This window comes from Biomphalaria glabrata, chromosome 2, assembly GCF_947242115.1.
Source record: "Biomphalaria glabrata chromosome 2, xgBioGlab47.1, whole genome shotgun sequence".
NCBI lineage: Eukaryota > Metazoa > Mollusca > Gastropoda > Planorbidae > Biomphalaria > Biomphalaria glabrata.
The window spans coordinates 36362155-36381711 of record NC_074712.1 but is presented as its reverse complement, the minus strand read 5'-3'; the positions used below and the strand labels follow the sequence as shown (position 1 = coordinate 36381711).

At 34.2% G+C, this 19557-nt stretch overlaps 1 protein-coding gene across 8 annotated transcripts in view; it reads left to right on the top strand.

Annotated features, from left to right (window-relative positions):
• Positions 1-11117, top strand: part of LOC106051632 (prominin-1-like) — a 57691-nt gene extending 46574 nt beyond the window's left edge. For 6 of the 8 annotated variants that reach the window (XM_056020281.1, XM_056020280.1, XM_056020284.1 and 3 more), the window contains 5 exons: positions 2485-2574; positions 2721-2842; positions 3208-3255; positions 5817-6084; positions 7778-11117. In XM_056020281.1, the coding sequence (XP_055876256.1) occupies positions 2485-2574; positions 2721-2842; positions 3208-3255; positions 5817-6042 (486 nt within the window). In that variant the 3' untranslated portion in view covers positions 6043-6084; positions 7778-11117. Of the gene's footprint in view, positions 1-2484; positions 2575-2720; positions 2843-3207; positions 3256-4739; positions 4830-5816; positions 6085-7777 lie in introns of all 8 variants that reach the window. The other 2 variants (XM_056020286.1, XM_056020287.1) reach the window with 2 other exon arrangements.
• The last annotated feature ends 8440 nt before the right edge of the window (positions 11118-19557 follow it).

The window sequence follows — 19557 nt, the reverse complement described above, 5'->3', positions numbered from 1 at the left end:
ATGCACATCTTTGTTTTATTTTATTGTGCAAAGAACGTACGTAAGAAACATTAAATGCAAAGAACGTATGTTAGAAACATCTTCCTTAATTATTTCTTATTAATTATTTTATTCGTGGTTTCAGTAACTGTTACAAAAGGGAAAGATAGTAAGCCTATGGATGTCAGGTGTGTAAAAGTCGTCCTAGCCTGATACACAGTGGCTAAGTACGCAATCTTAAGTAAAAAAAAAAGTAATAACAAGGAGTTAATTGAATGTCACTAATTATTAAGAATATTGTTATGAAATCAAGACACTTAACTGCAGGAGTAATATTCAAGTTAACACGTTAGAAAAACTATTTAACCGTAATATTTATTGGCAGTGTAATATCTTTTGTTTGCACGTTGTGTTTTTTCATTCTGGCTTAAAAATGGTCAATGTCTATCAATAAATTGGGTGTCAAGGACCAAAGAAATAAAATAAAGAGTAGGGGGTGTTTAGCTCTCCATTTAAAGATAGCCCTGGTCGTGTCTTCTACAAATTAATTAGTTACTGGCTTACTGGGCTATATAATCTCACGGTTTGTGTTCTGTGTAGCTAAAGGTCACTCGTTTAGATGCGTGTGATCTTTAGTCCAGCTTACTAATTGAGATTTATGTTAAAGTAACTCGGCACACTTGAAAAGGTGTGGCCTCTAGCCCAACCACATGATTAAGATTTTTCTCCAAATAAGCAAACTTTGTCCGATACCCGTGTAGATGTTTGGCTTGAAGTCCAGTACACCCCCCCCCCCCCCCAAATTAAGATTAACTACTAAGTAAACAAACATAGTTCCCTCCTGTGACCTCTAGAGAGTGCTTACATCCATCGTATCTGACTTGGGGTCACCTGTCAATCAATGAACTCATTGTGATGAACGAAACAAAATAAAAGGGGGAGGGAGTTGTTCATCTGGAAACATACCTAGTTACCTTAGAGGTGTGGCTCTTGTAGTCCAGACCCCCTAATAAAGATTAACTACTAAGTAAACAAACTCAGTTCCCTCGAAAGGTGTGACCTCTAGAGAGTGTCAATACGCTGACATTAAACCTACGTCCATCGTATTTAACTTGTTCCCTCGAAAGGTGTGACCTCTAGAGAGTGTCAATACGCTGACATTAAACCTACGTCCATCGTATTTAACTTGTGGTCACCTGCCTATAATAAAAGCTCAATGTGATGGACTAAACAAATAAAAGGGGTGGGAGTTGTTCATCTCTACCTCTGGAGATATACCCGCACAGCTAGACAGACGTCTGGTCACCATGATGTAGTCTAGGAATGTAGCATTTTAACATGTTAACTAACCTACTCAAAGGTCAAGACAAATTGAAAAAAGTGCCAGCCATTGCTGCTCTGTATGTAAAGCGCATTTATGATGTAAAGTTTCATTTCTATTAAGTTATTAACACGCCTTGTCTTTATAATAAACGATGTTTGGCTCTATTTTTAAGCACATTATTTTGTTTTAATATAAACATTAATACATTCTACAACAGACATTAATGGAACGAGGTCCACTTTATGCATATTAAATAGGTGTATTTTTTACTATCCGGTTTACTATCCGGTAGTGATATCCGACCGGAGCCGAATAGCACCAGATAGTAAAAAATGTTGGATATTCGGCAGAAGCCGGAGCCGGAGCGACTATCCGGTGCACCCCTAGTCTATAGGGCAGATGATGTAAAGGTCACCCGTTTCTGTGGCCAACGGTTAACGAGGGTGTCATGTGACCAGCACAACAACCAACCGCCTTTACTTTTCCCCAACTAATGTCAGATACCCCATTAGAGCTAGAAGGACTCAGAGGCGCCCGAAGATCCAGAGATTAAAAATCAGTCTTCACCAGGATTTGAACCCCGGACTCCGGTTCGGAAGCCAAGTGCTTTACTGCTCAGCCGCCCTGTCTCCCAAAGGGAAAAAAAATTTACCTAGATAATGTGTTTAGAAGTTTTGTGAAATGCTTGGGAACATAAGCTATTAACTAGACACATAGGCATAGTATTCTGTTATCCTGTCAAATCATTCTCTCGCAGGATATAAAAAAGTACTATTCGATGCACCCCTGATATATATGTAAAACTATGACCTAGATAACAATAGAAAGTAGACCATTGTGTCTATAGAGCAGATGATGTTAAGGTCATTTGTTTTTTTATCCAATTGTTAATGTTAATTGTTAATTGTTTACTCTCCCCAACTAAAGTCTGATACCAATTAGAGTTGGATGTACTCAGGGCCGCCTTAAAAATCCAGATGTCTTCACCGAGATTTGAACCAGTTATCAGTTTTTCAATAGCACTTTTATTTTTTGGGTTCTAAATGTGAATGACAGAGACACAAATATAATGGCAACTTTTCCTTCAAGAGTCCTTAATAGATATATAATTAGATGAATTTGATCAAATGTATAGGGCTGTTCTTATGTTAACTGTTAAAGTGATATCAATGAACTTACAGTTGAAGGAGAATCTTGCTCATTGTGCTCCTCTAAGTTCAGCACTGTACACCTTTACTGACTCTTTCTGTGTCTTGTTGTTAAATCCTGTGGTAAGTAACTTTTTATTCTAAACTTTTTTTTTTTTCAAATAACATTGAAAGTTTTTTTTTGTTAGGTGTTGAAAAATACACAGATAAAAAAGAATGGAAACAAATAGGTCATTTTATGAATGAACATTGTTTTCTTCCCATTTCAGAATGCTCTGTGGTTTAGTTTTGGATGGGTTCTGTTTTTCTTTCTTCTTTGTCTCATCTTTGCAGTCTTACTAACTGACCAATATCGAGTGCAACATAAATATGAAAAAGAATTTGATGACCCGTAAGTTAACTTTTATGTAGTCTTTGTACTAGCCACTACTAGCTGCTTATTAAAAAACAGATAAAATAGTCATCAAGTGATTCATAGGTTAGGTTGAATTCATCAAAATCTAAGCTATATTTTCATTAAGTTGAGTCTAAGCTGTTTCTTCAAGACATTACTAAATTTGTTTTGGAACATCCAAAGGTTAGGATTATTTTTATATGATATGTTTAACCTGAAGGTTGATGGGGGATATAATATCTCTGTTATTTAAATATTTCAAGAAACACTTATTTAAAGATTTCAATATTTGTGAAATTCGATACATTATCAAACTTAGAATGTTGTGCTGTAAATTGTTTGTCCTTTATTTTACATTACAGAAACTTTATGTATAGTGGAGCACAGGCTGACACAATTCCACTAACCAGGTCAGTCTTATTGTTTGTTTTTGTCTGAATGTAAATTTCATGAAAAACTTTGTTTTCTTAACACTTTAACTTTGTTGGTATTTCCCCATTTATTTACAACTCAGGTTTAACAAGTAAAAAGTAATCCTTTTTTTATAATTTGAATACCTTTTATCTTATTGTCTGGGCATTTGAAAATGTTTTATTTAAATATTTTAAACATCATGCTTCTTAGTATATTGTAATGCTATTGAAAGTAGGGGTGGGACTCTGTCACAGCTTACATTGTCAATGGTGGTTCTCTACTGATATTTTCCCTCCAACACTCATTTTTTTTTACTGGTCAGCTCTCTGTCTCTCTAGAGAATTTTTAACTACAGACTTAAAATAACTTTTCTGTGAAGAATAGTTTTATTTAAAAAATTTAGTGTATTTAAAACCCACAAGACCTTTATGTAGCTGGATAAGTTAGTCTAGCACACTGAGATGCATGTGAATAACATGAATGCTTGTGTTTATAATAGTTTTTATTCAATTTATTTTTCTCTGTCTGACCTTGATTGATCGCTGGTTTGTTTCCATTGGTTGCTACTTTTTTTCTTGGAACTACACTTGCTGTACACTGGATGTTTTTATTTATCATTCACTGATATATATATATATATATACACACACACACCAGGGATATAACCTTAGAGCTGTACCGTCCATCATTTTCACTTGAATCACATTCCTCGTAATTCTGTTGCTAATCTTTCTGTTTGTTGGGAAAAGCCAATTGCAACAAGCTAATGTCTGCACAAGTTTAATTGCTTTAAAATCTAGTAGGAGTAGCTCCACAAAGCAAGCTTAATTGTCCACAGTAATCCTTAGGAATAGTGAGACACTAGGAACAAGAGCAATCAAGAATTTTCTAGTGAAAAGTCACCTGATGTATATATAATAGAAACAAAAAAATAGGTTATATGAATACAACTTTAAACTGTTTCCTTATATTCTCATATTAGGTTTCAGTGTTCAAATTCTATTTATACAGCAATTAGCACATAATAACAGTTTATTTTTTATAAGTGTGCTATTGTTTTCACACACACACATAAAGAAATGTTTCCAATAAATAATAAACATTGATACATTGTTTACATAAGGTCTTGTTTAGTACATCTGTTCACAAAGTATCTGATTGATAAGACTTTGTTTCTGGAAGTTGCGTCAGTGCTAAGAGAAATGCTGTTTTGTTGATGGTTATATTGCTTACAGCTCAAATGTAGAACCTGTTGATTCTTGTAACTGTGTTGTCACGCTGGTTAGACTGCTTAAAGAGTTCTTACAGATATTTAGGGGTTTTAATTCCCAGAACTCAATGCTGCTGCTCTGCTGCTGATGCAAAACTTCTCTTACTTCTTAGCCAATCTTCCCATTGAACTACCAGTTTGTCCATGTGTCGCACAGACAAGTCAGAACTGAATGACTTTGAAATAATGTATTGGTTGTTTCCCCTGCAGACCCAAGATAGACAATCAGTTCTTCCTGCAAGTCTATGGACCCTATGACCCTAAACACCAGAGCAGTTCACATATTTGACCAATTGAGAGGTTTTATAACTCTAATTTTTTGTTCGTTCTCACACATTTTAATGCAGCTACATTTTTTAGTTGACCAATCTTAAGCTCAGCACAGTTGTACTGTTTTAAGTGAACCTCTTCACACAAGCATTGCCTTTGGTTAACTTTTGGTTTTGGATCCTTATATCAAGTATATCCAGTGTCTTTTCTTGTGTTGAACTAGTGTTGTTTTATATCACTGCCTGTAGTTTGTTTACTACTAATTTGCTACTTGGTTCTGTGGTAGAACTTAGTGCTCTCTATTAACCCTAGGTGTTGTTATTTTATTTGCTTACCAAAGCTTGATTTTTTAATATTTTTTTTGTACTAAAACTGTGTTGAGTCAGTTAAATGCTCCATTTTACATTTTTCAAACACACTTTTTGTTGCTTGGCTATCTTTGCAATTCAGTTTCCCAGAGGCTATGAAGAATGAAGATTTGTTCATCAATTTCTTATAACTTGAGCTAAATGTCTACTCTACCCCTCCCTCTCTTCAAAACAAAAATAAAAAACTTATTATATTTGTTAAAATGATAATATTTATAAAATGTATCTACTTTCTGTGAGGATTATAGTTTATAAATTCTATTAGTGTACAATTAGGGTAGACTTAATGGCATGGATTATGTTAATTTGGTTTATACATTTCATACATAAGTCAATGTAGAGTGTTGCAGGTGCTTTCTAGCTTGAACCTTATTCCTCCCATTAAGCTTTACAGAGTTATATGCTGTCTAATTTAAATTATTCAGAAACTAGTCATTATATTTTCTTTTCATGATACTGGTAGTGATTTTAAAATGTATTAGTATTTAGTCTAAATAAGTAGCATGGTTTTGACTAGGTTTTGGAGCATTAGGTTTGTTATTAGATTTGTTACGGGTTGATTTATTTCTAGTGATAAATTAACTTTGAAGGTCATTTATTCACCAATAAACTTGCTAACCCTGCACCTACTTCCTTTGCCTAAACATAGCGTGAACCAGAGCCCCAGAGGTGCCCATATGGCCATGTCTAACGATGGATACAGGCATGACTATAAGAGGGGGCCTGCTGGCTACCCTCCACCTTCCTATGAGGAGCAGATGGGCTATCAGATGTTTCCTCCACCCAAGTACAATGGACACCAGAATCTTTCGCCCCCTCATGGAGGTCCACCCAGTAATCATGGCCAAGGAAACAACTATTCCTATCCTTACTAACACACTTGGCATGATAAATTGCATTTTCCTTCTTAGTAGTTCGTAAGTAACTTTGACAACTTATCATTCTTAATTTTTCTTTGGTTTGCCTGCTACTTCCTATATAATTTTTTTGTTCATTTAATTTTTCATGATGTTCTCTTTACTTTGATAAATTTTGTTTTAAAAGTTTAACAATTTAATTTATATCTATCCAGTATTTTAATGTAATAAATATTTTTTATTCTCTATGTGCTGACAATTGACTTACGTTTGTTAGAACTTGTTTTGTTTTTATATTTAATCATCTATATTCTCTTTATTTTTAAAAGCTTGTAGAATTTAGTGCTGCTTCTAGCCAATCCATTGCTTTACACACAAATACTTACTAGCTTGAATAAAGGGAAAAAAGTGCATTTTGAGACAAACAGACTGAGACACTTTGAACAAATATTGAATATTTGAGGACCTCATTTGATCTCCCTTTCTGTTTCTACAGTAACATGTGTCTTTGTAGTAGTAGTAGTAGTATGTATAGAATTTAGCAGAATGAACTATAATGAAAATACATTATGAAAGTTTCTCTTCACTTAAATTTAACAATTAGTAAATAGTTAAATGTTTGTTATATAGTTAAATGTCTTGTCATAAAATATACCATATATCATATAAAGAAATTATTTTCTGTTAATTTCCACATGCAAAGTATTGATTTTCACCTGATGGTCAGTGTTCTTTCAAAGTTTGATCAGTGAATTAGAAAGATTATTTTTAGTCATAGTAAAATAGATGCTTGTTAGGGTTAGAGCTCAAAACTATCAAATTTTCTTATTTTGTCCTAAATGGCCGTCATCATAAGGGTAAAAAAAAGTAATTTTTTAATCACACTTTGTCGCTGTTTGAACATGTAAAATAGTCATGAAAGATTCAACTTTATTGAATTTATCTTTATCAATTTCTTCTAACACTTAGTAGAGGTGTTTTAAATAATTGTCATTTCTCTTTTTCTCTTCACAATTGAGTAATGTAAATGACACACTTTTTGTTAGTCAATAGTAAACAATAATTTTACCAATTTAGCCTACACTCTAAATAACTAGTTCATTGAATGTTGGAAATTTACATTCTTCATAGACACCTAGACTTGTTTCACAGGAAACACTACATCACTCCTTTCTCTTCAGACTTGTATTCAAGGCTGCACTATGTTTTGTCTTTTAACAAAAGACTTGTGATAGTCTTAGTGGCTCAGAGTTGCTCTCATCTAATGATGGTAGTTGCTTGACGTACTGTCAAGAGTCTTAGTGGCTCAGTGTTGCTCTCATCTAATGATGGTAGTTGCTTGACGTACTGTCAAGAGTCTTAGTGGCTCAGTGTTGCTCTCATCTAATGATCGTAGTTGCCTGACGTACTGTCAAGACTATCAACTTTAAATAGTCTCAACTCAATAAAATCTCACAATTAGTAGTGAGGTCACTGATTGCTCCATTATTTCAATACTAGCTCAGAAAAAGCCATAGAGCATAGTAAATGTTTCAATGCTGGCAAGTAAAGAACTACAAATGTTATTAGAATATCACAAACTAGTTTTATTGTTTTTTTTTTTTTACATTCTTAATGGTTTGTTGTAATCATAAATCATGACATCTGGTATTTCCCATTGAGGTTCTGATATTGATGTACTCTCTTGTAACATTTATTCTCTGTCTAGTAGTTTTAGTCTCTACTCATGTATTACTTTGTCTATTTTCTACAGACGAACAGAATGGTAATGTGCCTTGACTTTACATCAGATGAGAACAAGATTGACGCTTGCTTCATGCGATGACTTGATCCTTTCATTAATTCCTTTTAAAAAATACATTTTATATACATTTTATTGTTTTTAATTCTTGTATTTGTTTATCTGTTCTATGTAATTTAATGTGTACATAAGTTAACATAGACGATAATTTCTCTTACATATCATGAGAAATGTGATGGTGGTATTCCATAGTTTCATAACTTTTTTTTACATGAGGGCATCTGTGTTCACTTTTCCATATTCATATATAATTCCAATAACTATATATATATATATATATATATATATATATATATATATATATATATATATAATTCAACCTACATCATTTTATTTAGTGTAATTAGAATTAACCTAAATGAATGGCAAGCTTCAATTGTTTTTTTATCAGACTCTTTCATTTCAAAACTGTTCCTTAGCTTAATGAGATACTTTGGGCTATTTTCATTTCTGTTTTGAGTTCTATTTTATGTTTATCTAATGATTTGGTTCCATTTCTACTTCAGGCATTAGTTGACTTCACTTTGGCTTTCAAAAGTCTTTTTAAATATGGCTACTTAATGTTTTTTTCATTTGTTTTCACCTTTATTTTTTTTTAATGACAGGAAACCCTAACACTTAGAATATTGTTTTCAAGACATACCTATAGATTCAATATATCCAACATATTTATGATTATAGAATTCCTTCATATGTAAATATATAGTATTTTACTTCAATGTAGTATTTTACTTCAATGTAGTATTTTACTTTGGTATAGAACTTAAGCCTAAAGTTGTTTGTTTTTTCCATCCACCAAACATTTCTGATATTTACATTTGATACAAGTGCCGAGAAAAGAAATTTACTGTCTGGTCTTATTGTGGCCTTATTTTGTTTTTCAAATGTCTATGTATTATATTAGCCACATTAACGGCACTGCCTTCTGTATACTCTAAATTGGAAGTCTTATTGTTCTTGATCAAAAAGTCTATTGTATATTTTGGCTCTTGTATGTTATATACATCGCATAATACTTGCCTTGTTGTTATGGAAATTTAATGTTGCAATAACTTCATGTGAACCCTTTTACTATTTGTAATTTTGGATTTTAGTTTCTGGAAAATATTTTAAAACAAAATAGTTCACATTTTTTCTTGTCTGATCATGCCCATTTTTTAATATTTTTTTTACAAAAAATCCTTTTTAAGAGATGTCAATTTTTGTGTGCAACTTTGATGACATGTAATGATGTATATATAATAATTTAACCAGATGGTTTAGGTCTGGAATCTAATCCAAGGTTAAGTGAACTTTCAAGTATTGGCCACATATTCTGAAGTTGAGTGGTTAACCTTTTTCCCATTGCAGCCACGTGCAGTTCATAATACTTACAGTGTCTTTATATAATGACAAGATGTATATATATTTATTTATATACAAGCTTCAACCTTTTATGTTTGAGTTGCTGCTATCTGTAAGGTGTAATGTAAATAGAAAGCAGTTGGGATGTACATTTTCGTGTGATGTGTACCTATGATTTATTTCCCCTGGTGGGTCATTAAAGACTGATGAAAAATATGTTTATAATCATGCGTGGTGAAAATGTTTCATTCAAATCTTTGATATGTAAATGACACTTCCTGTGTGTCATAGGCTAAGAAAGGGAAGGGCTTCTGCAGTGTTTTGTTTTGCTGCTATTTCATGAACTAAATCGTATGTTCATGTCAGTCAGAATTCCAGTCCTTCTGTGTGTGTGTGAATGTATACTGACCATTCCATCCAGAGGTTGTGTTGTTTAGTTAGTTGTTTGTGTAGGAAGTGCCTTTACTACATGTCCAGTGGCATTAGCCACAATCACCTTCAAACATTATATACCATCAATAATTAACAATATTCTTCTTCACATCCTTTCCCCCCCCCCCCCTGTAATTGAAGATTATTGTGCAATATCTTTATCCAAAATAGAATTTGATAAAAATGATTATTCATTTTGAAATCGAAAATAGAATTTCATTTTTGTTACCAAAATGACTAGGAAATGTTTGCCTTGAAAATAATCTGTCCAAAAAATAGCAAAAAAAAAGATTTCAAGAAGTTGAAATGTAAATGACCAGATAGTCCATACTTTGTGAAGGAATGGATTATCATTAGTTACAATTTATCATATAGTAGTAATGATCTCATTGTTAATGGGTCATCAATTATTAGAGTGACATTGTAGACCACAAAAATTGTTTGAAATCTCAAATGGAGTTGAACAAATGACACATATTATTCTCTTTTTATTGGGTCTACTCAGCATATACTTAGAACAGTACATGTATGACTTTGAATATTTAATACTTAGGTCTTGTACTGACAACTAAAATATGAACACAATATCTGTACAGTAAACTTTGCAAAGTCTGCTTATACATAACACATACATATGTTAGTGTGTTTTCTTCAATATTATTTTCTTGACATGGTTAGTAAAGTGCCAGTTTTAAAACCAGTTATTACAAGGCTTAGTTGTCAATGCATTGTTTCATCTGTGACCCTGGAAAGCTTGTTTATGTACAAGTTCACAGATGTCCAGTTGAAGATGATACATTGTAGTATTTCAGAATTTCAATCCATGGATAAATGGTAGCATTTCAGAATTTCAATCCATGGATAAATGGTAGCATTTCAGAATTGCAATCCATGGATAAATTGTTGTATTTCAGAATTGCAATCCATCTTTTAATTCTAATCAAACTTAGACATTTGATAGCAGTGTGTTTACTATAAAGTATAAAAACATCATTTACGTTTACTAAGTTTTTAAATGTTAGTCACACTGTAATCAAATGTTTCCTATTTGAATTTGTTACACTATTGTCCTGAGAAGCCAAGTGCTGGCTTAGCTTCACAATAAACATGTATCACCATGTTTTCTTTTACATGTATGTCTTTAAAAAAAAAACAACAGTAACGCCAATTCTTGCATTGCTATTGGCTTGATGTTGAGACATTTCAAATCAATGTGGCTGGTTTTGTAATGCAATTAGTTTAGGGTTAGGGTTATTGAAGGACTTAAGTGTTATCTTTTTTTTTTTAAACTGATGTTATTAAACAGTGTGTTCCTTTCATTTATTTGTTTTGGGTGAGTGAAAGTGTGTGTGTATTTACACTTTGTGGCTATAATTGTGTTCAATTTGTTGATTACACTTTTTAATGGATTTGACTTATCATTTTAGAAAAAAAAATATTTTTGACTTAAAAAATTGATCAGCCTCTTTGAGTCCATGTTCTTTAATGTTCAATACAGTTGATGAAATATCAAGAACTTGTTATCTTTGTTTATTCCTTTGTTTGTTGATAAAAGTGACCCAGACACATTGTTGGCAGAGATGTTTTCAAACTTTTTTTGTGGAAAAAAATGTTTGCGCTTTTTTTGTCTGCTAATAAACAGTATTTGAGGGGGGGGGGGATTCTTCCATCTCTCTGCTAATAGCATTCCAGAGTGACGCGTGATGGAAGCGTGCTCTAGTTCCATGACGAACTGCTTAGAACTACCTGGGAGTGCTCTAGTGAAGGCACTGGAGTTTGGGTGCACTTCCGTTACAGTATTGCCAGTGGATCATGCCTGCAGAACTTTGTAGAGGACTTAGGATCTGAATCAAGAAGAGGTGGCCAGGGTGAAAGAGCGCCGAGCGAAGAATCAGGTCTATCTGCAACTGACCAATATGCGGCCGTCTTTTTATAAGCGAGGAAAGGAGAAATGTGCTCATGTTCGATCACAAAGGAGGAGCTCTCTCTCTAGATATAGATATATATATTTATTTATATTTTAAATTATTTTTAGATTATTTCGCCCCCCCTCTCAAGTGTGTTGGCCAATATTTGGTTGGGTGGGGAGGGGGCGATGGCATCCTGCCCCCCCCCTAACTTTTGAGTGGGGGGGGGGCGGTCCAATTTATTTGTAGAAATCACAGCTTGTTAACAGAATGAATTAAATATCTATATGATCAAAACTTGTAATTGATATTTTAACCAATCTTTGTATTGTGTTGTTCCCTCTTTAGCCGATTGGGTGGGGAATGGGTACGAATACATCAACTTCCTTTCCCACCTAAACCCTTTGAGTGTGTGTGTTGGGGGGGGGGAGGGGGGGGGAACGAATACATCTACTGCCCTTTCCAACTAAACTCTTTGAGTTGGGGGGGGGGCGGTCCTACTTTTATGGAGAAATCATAGTTTGTGAAAAAATTAGTTGAACTACTATATAATTTTTATATGTCGCTCCCCTTCTGGTATCTTGGCTGATTCTGTCGGGGGGGGGGGGGCCTATTGCATCTACTGCCCTCCCCACTCTAGCCCTCTTAGTGGGGGGGGGGCGGTCCTATTTTTATGGAGAAATCATAGTTTGGTAACAAAATTAGTTGAATATGTATATAATATAAGCTACATATTGATGTTTTAACTAGGGGTGCACCGGATAGTACTTTTTGATATCCGGCCGGGGCCGGATATGACCGGATAGTAAAATTTGATATTCGGCCGGGGCCGGAACCGGATACCTAAGTGTCTTGTTAATATCTTGTGTTGCTGAACATTTTAAGAACTGTTAAATAACATACCTATATTGGTTGGTTTTATTTGTTTTCCTTTTAAATACCTTATTGTTTTAAACTCTGTTACTGATTGATTTATTCAAACTTAACAGTATTTCTAAAAATCTGTATAGCATGAGTGTGACTGTGTGTATGTACGATGCCACCAACTGTAAAGGATGTGTGTAGGAAGGTCAATGTAAATAATGTTAGTATATATTTAACTAGTTACTAATGTAAATCTCAAAGTGCAATCTGCCTTGTATAGTGGTCGTATGTATGTGTTCGTGAATTTCAGACCAACAACCTGGTCAGATATACCTAGTGAGCCTACACATGTAGTCCTAGTGTAGTGTGTATAGTTGTTTGTGTCAACCATCAAGCATTGTTTTTTCCTTGAGCATACGCACGCAATAGAGTTGGGCGTCAGTCAAAAAAGATAACACATTGGCATGGTCAGTCAAGCATATAGATAAATTATACCCGTCCCCTAGTTAGAGGTCAAGGGTTGTCCAGCATATTATTTCTTTGTTTGTTAGATATAACTGCGGTACTATTATTTAATTTATTTTATGCAATTTTAAAATTTACTGTAAGGTTTTCCATTATTTATTAAGTCAAAAGAATTCAACAATGAAATTAGCTTTCTTTCTAAAGATTTTAATACAAGGCAAAAAAATACACACACGCAAACATGCACATTTTTGTTCTATTTTATTGTGCAAAGAACGTACGTAAGGAACATCTTCCTTAATTATTACTTATTAATTATTTTATTCGTGGTTTCAGTAACTGTTACAATAGGGAACGAAAGTAAGCTTATGGATGTCAGGTGTGTAAAAGTCGTCCTAGCCTGATACACAGCGGCTAAGTACGCATCTTAAGTAAATAAAAATAGTAATAACAAGGAGTTAATTGAATGTCACTAATTATTAAGAATAGTGTTATCAAATCAAGACACTTAACTGCAGGAGTAATATTCAAGTTAACACGTTAGAAAAATTATTTAACCGTAATATTTATTGACAGTGTAATATCCTTTGTTAGCACGTTGTGTTTTTTCATTGTGGTTAAAAATGGTCAATGTCTATCAATAAATTGGGTGTCAAGGACCAAAGAAATAAAATAAAGAGTAGGGGGTGTTTAGCTCTCCATTTAAAGATAGCCCTGGACGTGTCTTCTACTGGCTTACTGGGCTATATAATCTCGCGGTTTGTGTTCTGTGTAGCTAGCGGTCACTCGTTTAGATGCGTGTGATCTTTAGTCCAGCTTACTAATTGAGATTTATGTTGAGAAGGTGTGGCCTCTAGCCCAACCACGTGATTAAGATTTTTCTCCAAATAAGCTCTTTGTCCGGATACCCGTGTAGATGTTTGGCTTGAAGTCCAGTCCACCCCCCCCCCCAATTAAGACTAACTACTAAGTAAACAAACATAGTTCCCTCGTGTGACCTCTAGAGAGTGCTTACGTCCACCGTATCTGTCTTGGGGTCACCTGTCAATCAATGAACTCATTGCGATGAACGAAACAAATAAAAGGGGGAGGGAGTTGTTCATCGAGAAATATCCCTGGTTACCTTAGAGGTGTGGCTCTTGTAGTCCAGCCCCCCTAATAAAGATTAACTACTAAGTAAACAAACTCAGTTCCCTCGAAAGGTGTGACCTCTAGAGAGTGTCAATACGCTGACATTAAACCTACGTCCATCGTATTTAACTTGTGGTCACCTGCCTATAAAAAAAACTCAATGTGATGGACTAAACAAATAAAAGGGGTGGGAGTTGTTCATCTCTACCTCTGGAGATATACCGCACAGCTAGACAGACGTCTTGTCAGCATGACGTAGTAAAGGAATGTAAAGTTTCATTTCTATTTATATTAAGTTATTAACACGCCTTGTCTTTATAATAAACGACGTTTGGTGCATATTCATAATGGCTCTATTTTTAAGCACATTATTTTGTTTTAATATAAACATTAATACATTCTACAACAGACATTAATGGAACGAGGTCCACTTTATGCATATTAAATAGGTGTATTTTTTACTATCCGGTTTACTATCCGGTAGTGATATCCGACCGGAGCCGAATAGCACCGGATAGTAAAAAATGCCGGATATTCGGCAGAAGCCGGAGCCGGAGCGACTATCCGGTGCACCCCTAGTTTTAACCCATTTGTATATTATGTCGCACACACACTCTAATCTCAAATTTTATTACTAGTAAATATAAAATAAAAAGGGTTGTACCAGGTACATGCAATCGCCCTCCGCCCATCGGACGAACCAATACTTTTTCTTTTGTATTTTAGTTAAAAAATTACAAAATAAAAAAAATGTCACTAATATAATTTATATATGCTATAAAAGTTAAGTTCTTATTTAGAGTCGCCTCACCCCCGGAGCCGAATAGCACCGGATAGTAAAAAATGCCGGATATTCGGCAGAAGCCGGAGCCGGAGCGACTATCCGGTGCACCCCTAGTTTTAACCCATTTGTATATTATGTCGCACACACACTCTAATCTCAAATTTTATTACTAGTAAATATAAAATAAAAAGGGTTGTACCAGGTACATGCAATCGCCCTCCGCCCATCGGACGAACCAATACTTTTTCTTTTGTATTTTAGTTAAAAAATTACAAAATAAAAAAAATGTCACTAATATAATTTATATATGCTATAAAAGTTAAGTTCTTATTTAGAGTCGCCCCACCCCCTATTCTTTAATGCTAAATAATTAGCAGAAATTATAAAAAGGAGCAAGGATTAATCGGTATCATTTTAAAGCCCCCTCTACTTTCCAGACTAAAATATAAAATAGCATAGTCAAATATGGCAACAGAGTTTATGTAAATTGCACATGAATTTATCATAATTATTTTAAGAAAGACTTTGTTTTGGAAAATTTAGAATTCATACGTAATTTTTCAGTATAAGAGTAACAAATGAGATGATTTCTGAACCCAAATATTCTTTTCCTAGTCACCTTTTTCCAACCCTTACTCAATTATATTTTTCTAGTTAAGTAAATTTGGGACTATAACTCATAATTTATGCTTGAATCCTAAAAATGCAAAACATTTAGAGTAGAATCTAATTGGTCCACTTAATTTCTCCTCCCACATCTGAATTTTTTTGTTTAGAGCTTTGATCTGAATTATAAATCTGTAAAAAAAAAAAACAGTTACAAGCATGCCTATTGAACAAAATGTACCACTTACAAATAAGCTTTTTTTTTAAATATTATTTTTCGAATATTTTTTTTTTTTGGCGGTGATCCTCAAAGCGTTAATCTAAATATTTGGGGTATCTTATCTTTTCAAGACACAAATCGGTTGTATTTGCAATGTAGTAGGCATAAGGGCCTTTAAATTCATATTATAATATTTTTCAAGTAAAACATTATTCAAAAGGTCCTTTTTAATAGGATGAATAATGAGCTGTAGATGTCAGGAGAATGCGTTTCTGCAGCGATGAATGGCGAACCCCAGTTGGGGAGCTTACAGCGCTCCCCCAGGCACCCTATCTGTCAGGAGAAACCTTAACATGACTGGTTTGTTTTTTCGCCGAAGGTGGAGAAACACTCCATTTTTTTAAAATTCTCACATATATATACATATATAGAGAGAATATATTGAATGTTGTATGCGCATTTATGCATAAAGTTGGGCGTTAGGGCTAGGGTTTGGAAAAAAAATCGCCCCCCCCCCACTCCAAAGTTCTGGATCCGCTAGTGTCCTCATGAAGCCCTACAAAAAAAATGTAAATAAAATTCCGAAAAGACTCCCCCCCCCCCCCACCAAAAAAAAAAAAACGAGTAAATTCACAGCTTCATCTATCCTATAGTCTGTTGAACCGTTGGGGCACCACACAAGATCTGTTGACCATCTTTCTCCATTTCTCTCTTTTGCCTTGGATAAAATTTCTTTAATGAAAGGCCTGTCCATTCTTTTATGTTAACTAAAGATCTAGGTAAACAGTCAACAGTAAGCAAACAACTACAATTAGCTTCAAGACGGAAATTACTAATAAGCAAAACATTAATTATGCAATAAACTATTACATATTAATCTTACCTGCTTTCTCGATAGCAAAACTATGAATATCAATAGGGCCTATCAAAATCTATTTTTCCGTCAAAATAAATCTCAACGATTGTTGTTTAAGACGTTCGGCTACAATATGTGTAGGCCTATATATATATATATGCTGTTTCCCTCACACCCAATCTCAGATTAAGCTGAAATTTTGCACAATTATTTATTGAACTTGACAAAACAGGAATCAATTAAAAAAAATATTAGTTAATTAATTATTGGTAATTTATAGGCATAGTTATTTTTTGTTTGGTATTGAACGAGGAAAAGAAATTGTATTTGACAGAAGTGGGTATAAGTTGAATTAGTCTTCTTTATATAGAGAATTAGATCGTCACTTAAAAAATTGAAATTAATAATATATATATATATATATATATGATACTTTCTATTTTCATAAGCACTTTGTTGGCACAGGGGTTAGCGTATGGCCTTGAGCCATCGAGTTCGAAATCAAGTTGTACAACTTTTTCTTTTTATAAAGTGCATTTAAAAGCTATCACAGTAACATTTACACTAATGCCACCTTCTTTCCCCCCTCAACTTTCCAACTGGTCCTGACCAGTGATAGGATCATAGCGCATTGAAAAAGCTAAAAGCATGAAATAGTCCTAAACAAAAACAATTGGTAAAAATATTTCTGATCGCACATATTTATTATTGTTAGTCTGGATCTATTACAAATTCAATGGCATGACTGATCCAAACTAATTGATACAATTACACTTAATATAAACTTTGTTTTTCACAAAACTTTTATCAACACACTCTGGCTGTCTGGTAATAAGTTTCTCCCACACCCAATCTCAGATTAAGCTGAAATTTTGCACAATTATTTCTTTTACCTGACAGAACAATAATCAATAAAAAGAATTTAACAAAGTAGTTAATTAATTATTTATAATTATTTATTTTGTTTGGTATTGAAAAAGGGAAAGAAATTGTAATTGACAGATGTGGCTATAAGATGAATTAGTCTCCTATAGCCTACTTAGAGAATTAGGTCCTCACTTAAAAGTTTGAAATTAACAATTTATAATATAATTAATGTCAATAACTCCAAGTAAATTGCCTCAATTGTGCCTTTCCATTTCTTCTTTAATTTTTTTTTTGTTAAGTCCACGAAGTGCCACATTTTACTTTGAGAGAAAATAAATAATGTCCTACATTCTCTTCAGGTATTCTCTCCCTTTTTTTCCTTCAGTTTAAATTAAATCTTAAGCATTTCTGTCAATAACATTTCCTTCTCGAAGAATAACTTCAAGCTCTCCAAAAACAAAAGTAAAGTTCTCCTTTCACACCTTGCGATCTATAGGACAGATGATCCAAAAATCATCTATTTCTGTGGCCCATGTCAACGAAGGTGTTATGTGACCAGCACAACGACCAACCGCCTTTACTTGAAAAGTACCAAACAAAATAATCAATTACCAATTGTTAATAAACTAATTGGTTATTTTTTTAAATTGATTATTGTGTTGTCAGGTAAAATAAATAACTGCTAGATCCGAAGTTGGGTGTTGGAGAAATAACGTGTAAAAACTTTTTTTTTTTTACCAGACAGACAAACAAAGTGATTTCATATAAGCTTAGTAAAAAAAAAAAAAACACGCACCAACTAATAAAAGATCCCACATAGCCAAAACATGGAAGAACTACCATAATACAGGACAAAACAGTAAATGCCTGACTGAGGAAAATAATGTGATATGGAGATGTATTGAATACTACTTAGAAATGTATAATTTTGAAACGTCCGCAGATTCCGAGTTACAAAAAGTCGTTGCAGCTGCCAACAACGACGACTTTCCCATTTCTTCGGTGAAATCCAGGAACAAGTGAACATCAGCCGGAGTTGACAACATTTCTGCTAAACTTCTACAGGCTGGAGGAGAAACCATGAAAAACACGCTTTTTAAGATTTTCAACAAGATTTGGCAGTCGGGAGAATGGCTTAAGCTTAACCCAATCATAATCACCCTGCCTAGAAATGCAATTAGCAACGCTGCCCAAACCACCGTAGGTCTACTATCAGCCTCATAAGACACTATAGTAAAGTCATGTTTATTATATTATTTGATTATCATAATTATAGTAACTAAGTAAGGCTTAACCGTCTAAAAACGATAGCAGACACAATTTTATCAGAGGAACAACCAGGTTTTAGAATCGGCCGCAGCACATCAGAAGAAATACTAAATTTCGAAATGCTCAGAGAGAAATACTCCCAGCCCCAACAGAATCTTTTTCATGTCTTTACTGATTTTAAGAAAGCTTTCAACAAACTGTATAAGGCTTATGAAGCACACTGTGAAATACTCCCAGCCCCAACAGAATCTTTTTCAAGTGTTTATTGATTTTAAGAAAGCTTTCAACAAAGTGTAGACTTATGGAGCACACTGTGAAATACTCCCAGCCCCAACAGAATCTTTTTCAAGTGTTTATTGATTTTAAGAAAGCTTTCAACAAAGTGTAGGCCTATGGAGCACACTGTGCAACAGAATGGAAAATACAATTTGAACAAATACAAAATACATAATTAATTATACTAATTCAGAACCTTAATGACCAGGTCACAAGTGCAATGTAAGCACCATTATCCCGTTAGAAAAGCTTTTATCTATCGGCCAGTCGCGGACCGAATGCTCGTCACCCCAACTCCGTCTTGCCTGAAAGGTTCCACAATGGCATCGCAGCGTCCATTAAATTACTACGATTGAGTCTTGTCTTATATACACGGCGTACGCACAGCCTCTGGTCCTGGGCCACGCTAACCACGGGGAATTATAGGAACTGTTTCATATTCCTATTCTGTAACCGCCACAATATTGTGTAAAGACCGCTGCTGTAGTTACAGGTATCTTATGGTGTATCCCTTCGTAAAACTGAGTGGCGGATTTGTCAGACTTGGTTGCTGCGTCTCTGTTCCATCAGCAGGCCGAGTAAGATAAACAAAAAAACCCAGCAAAACAAAAAGCTCAACCAAGGTAACGCAATGGAGTTGGAGGTTAGGGTGACCTGGTACGATACCCGTTTTTCACCTATATCTAGTTCCAAAACTAGACGTTTCCGCCG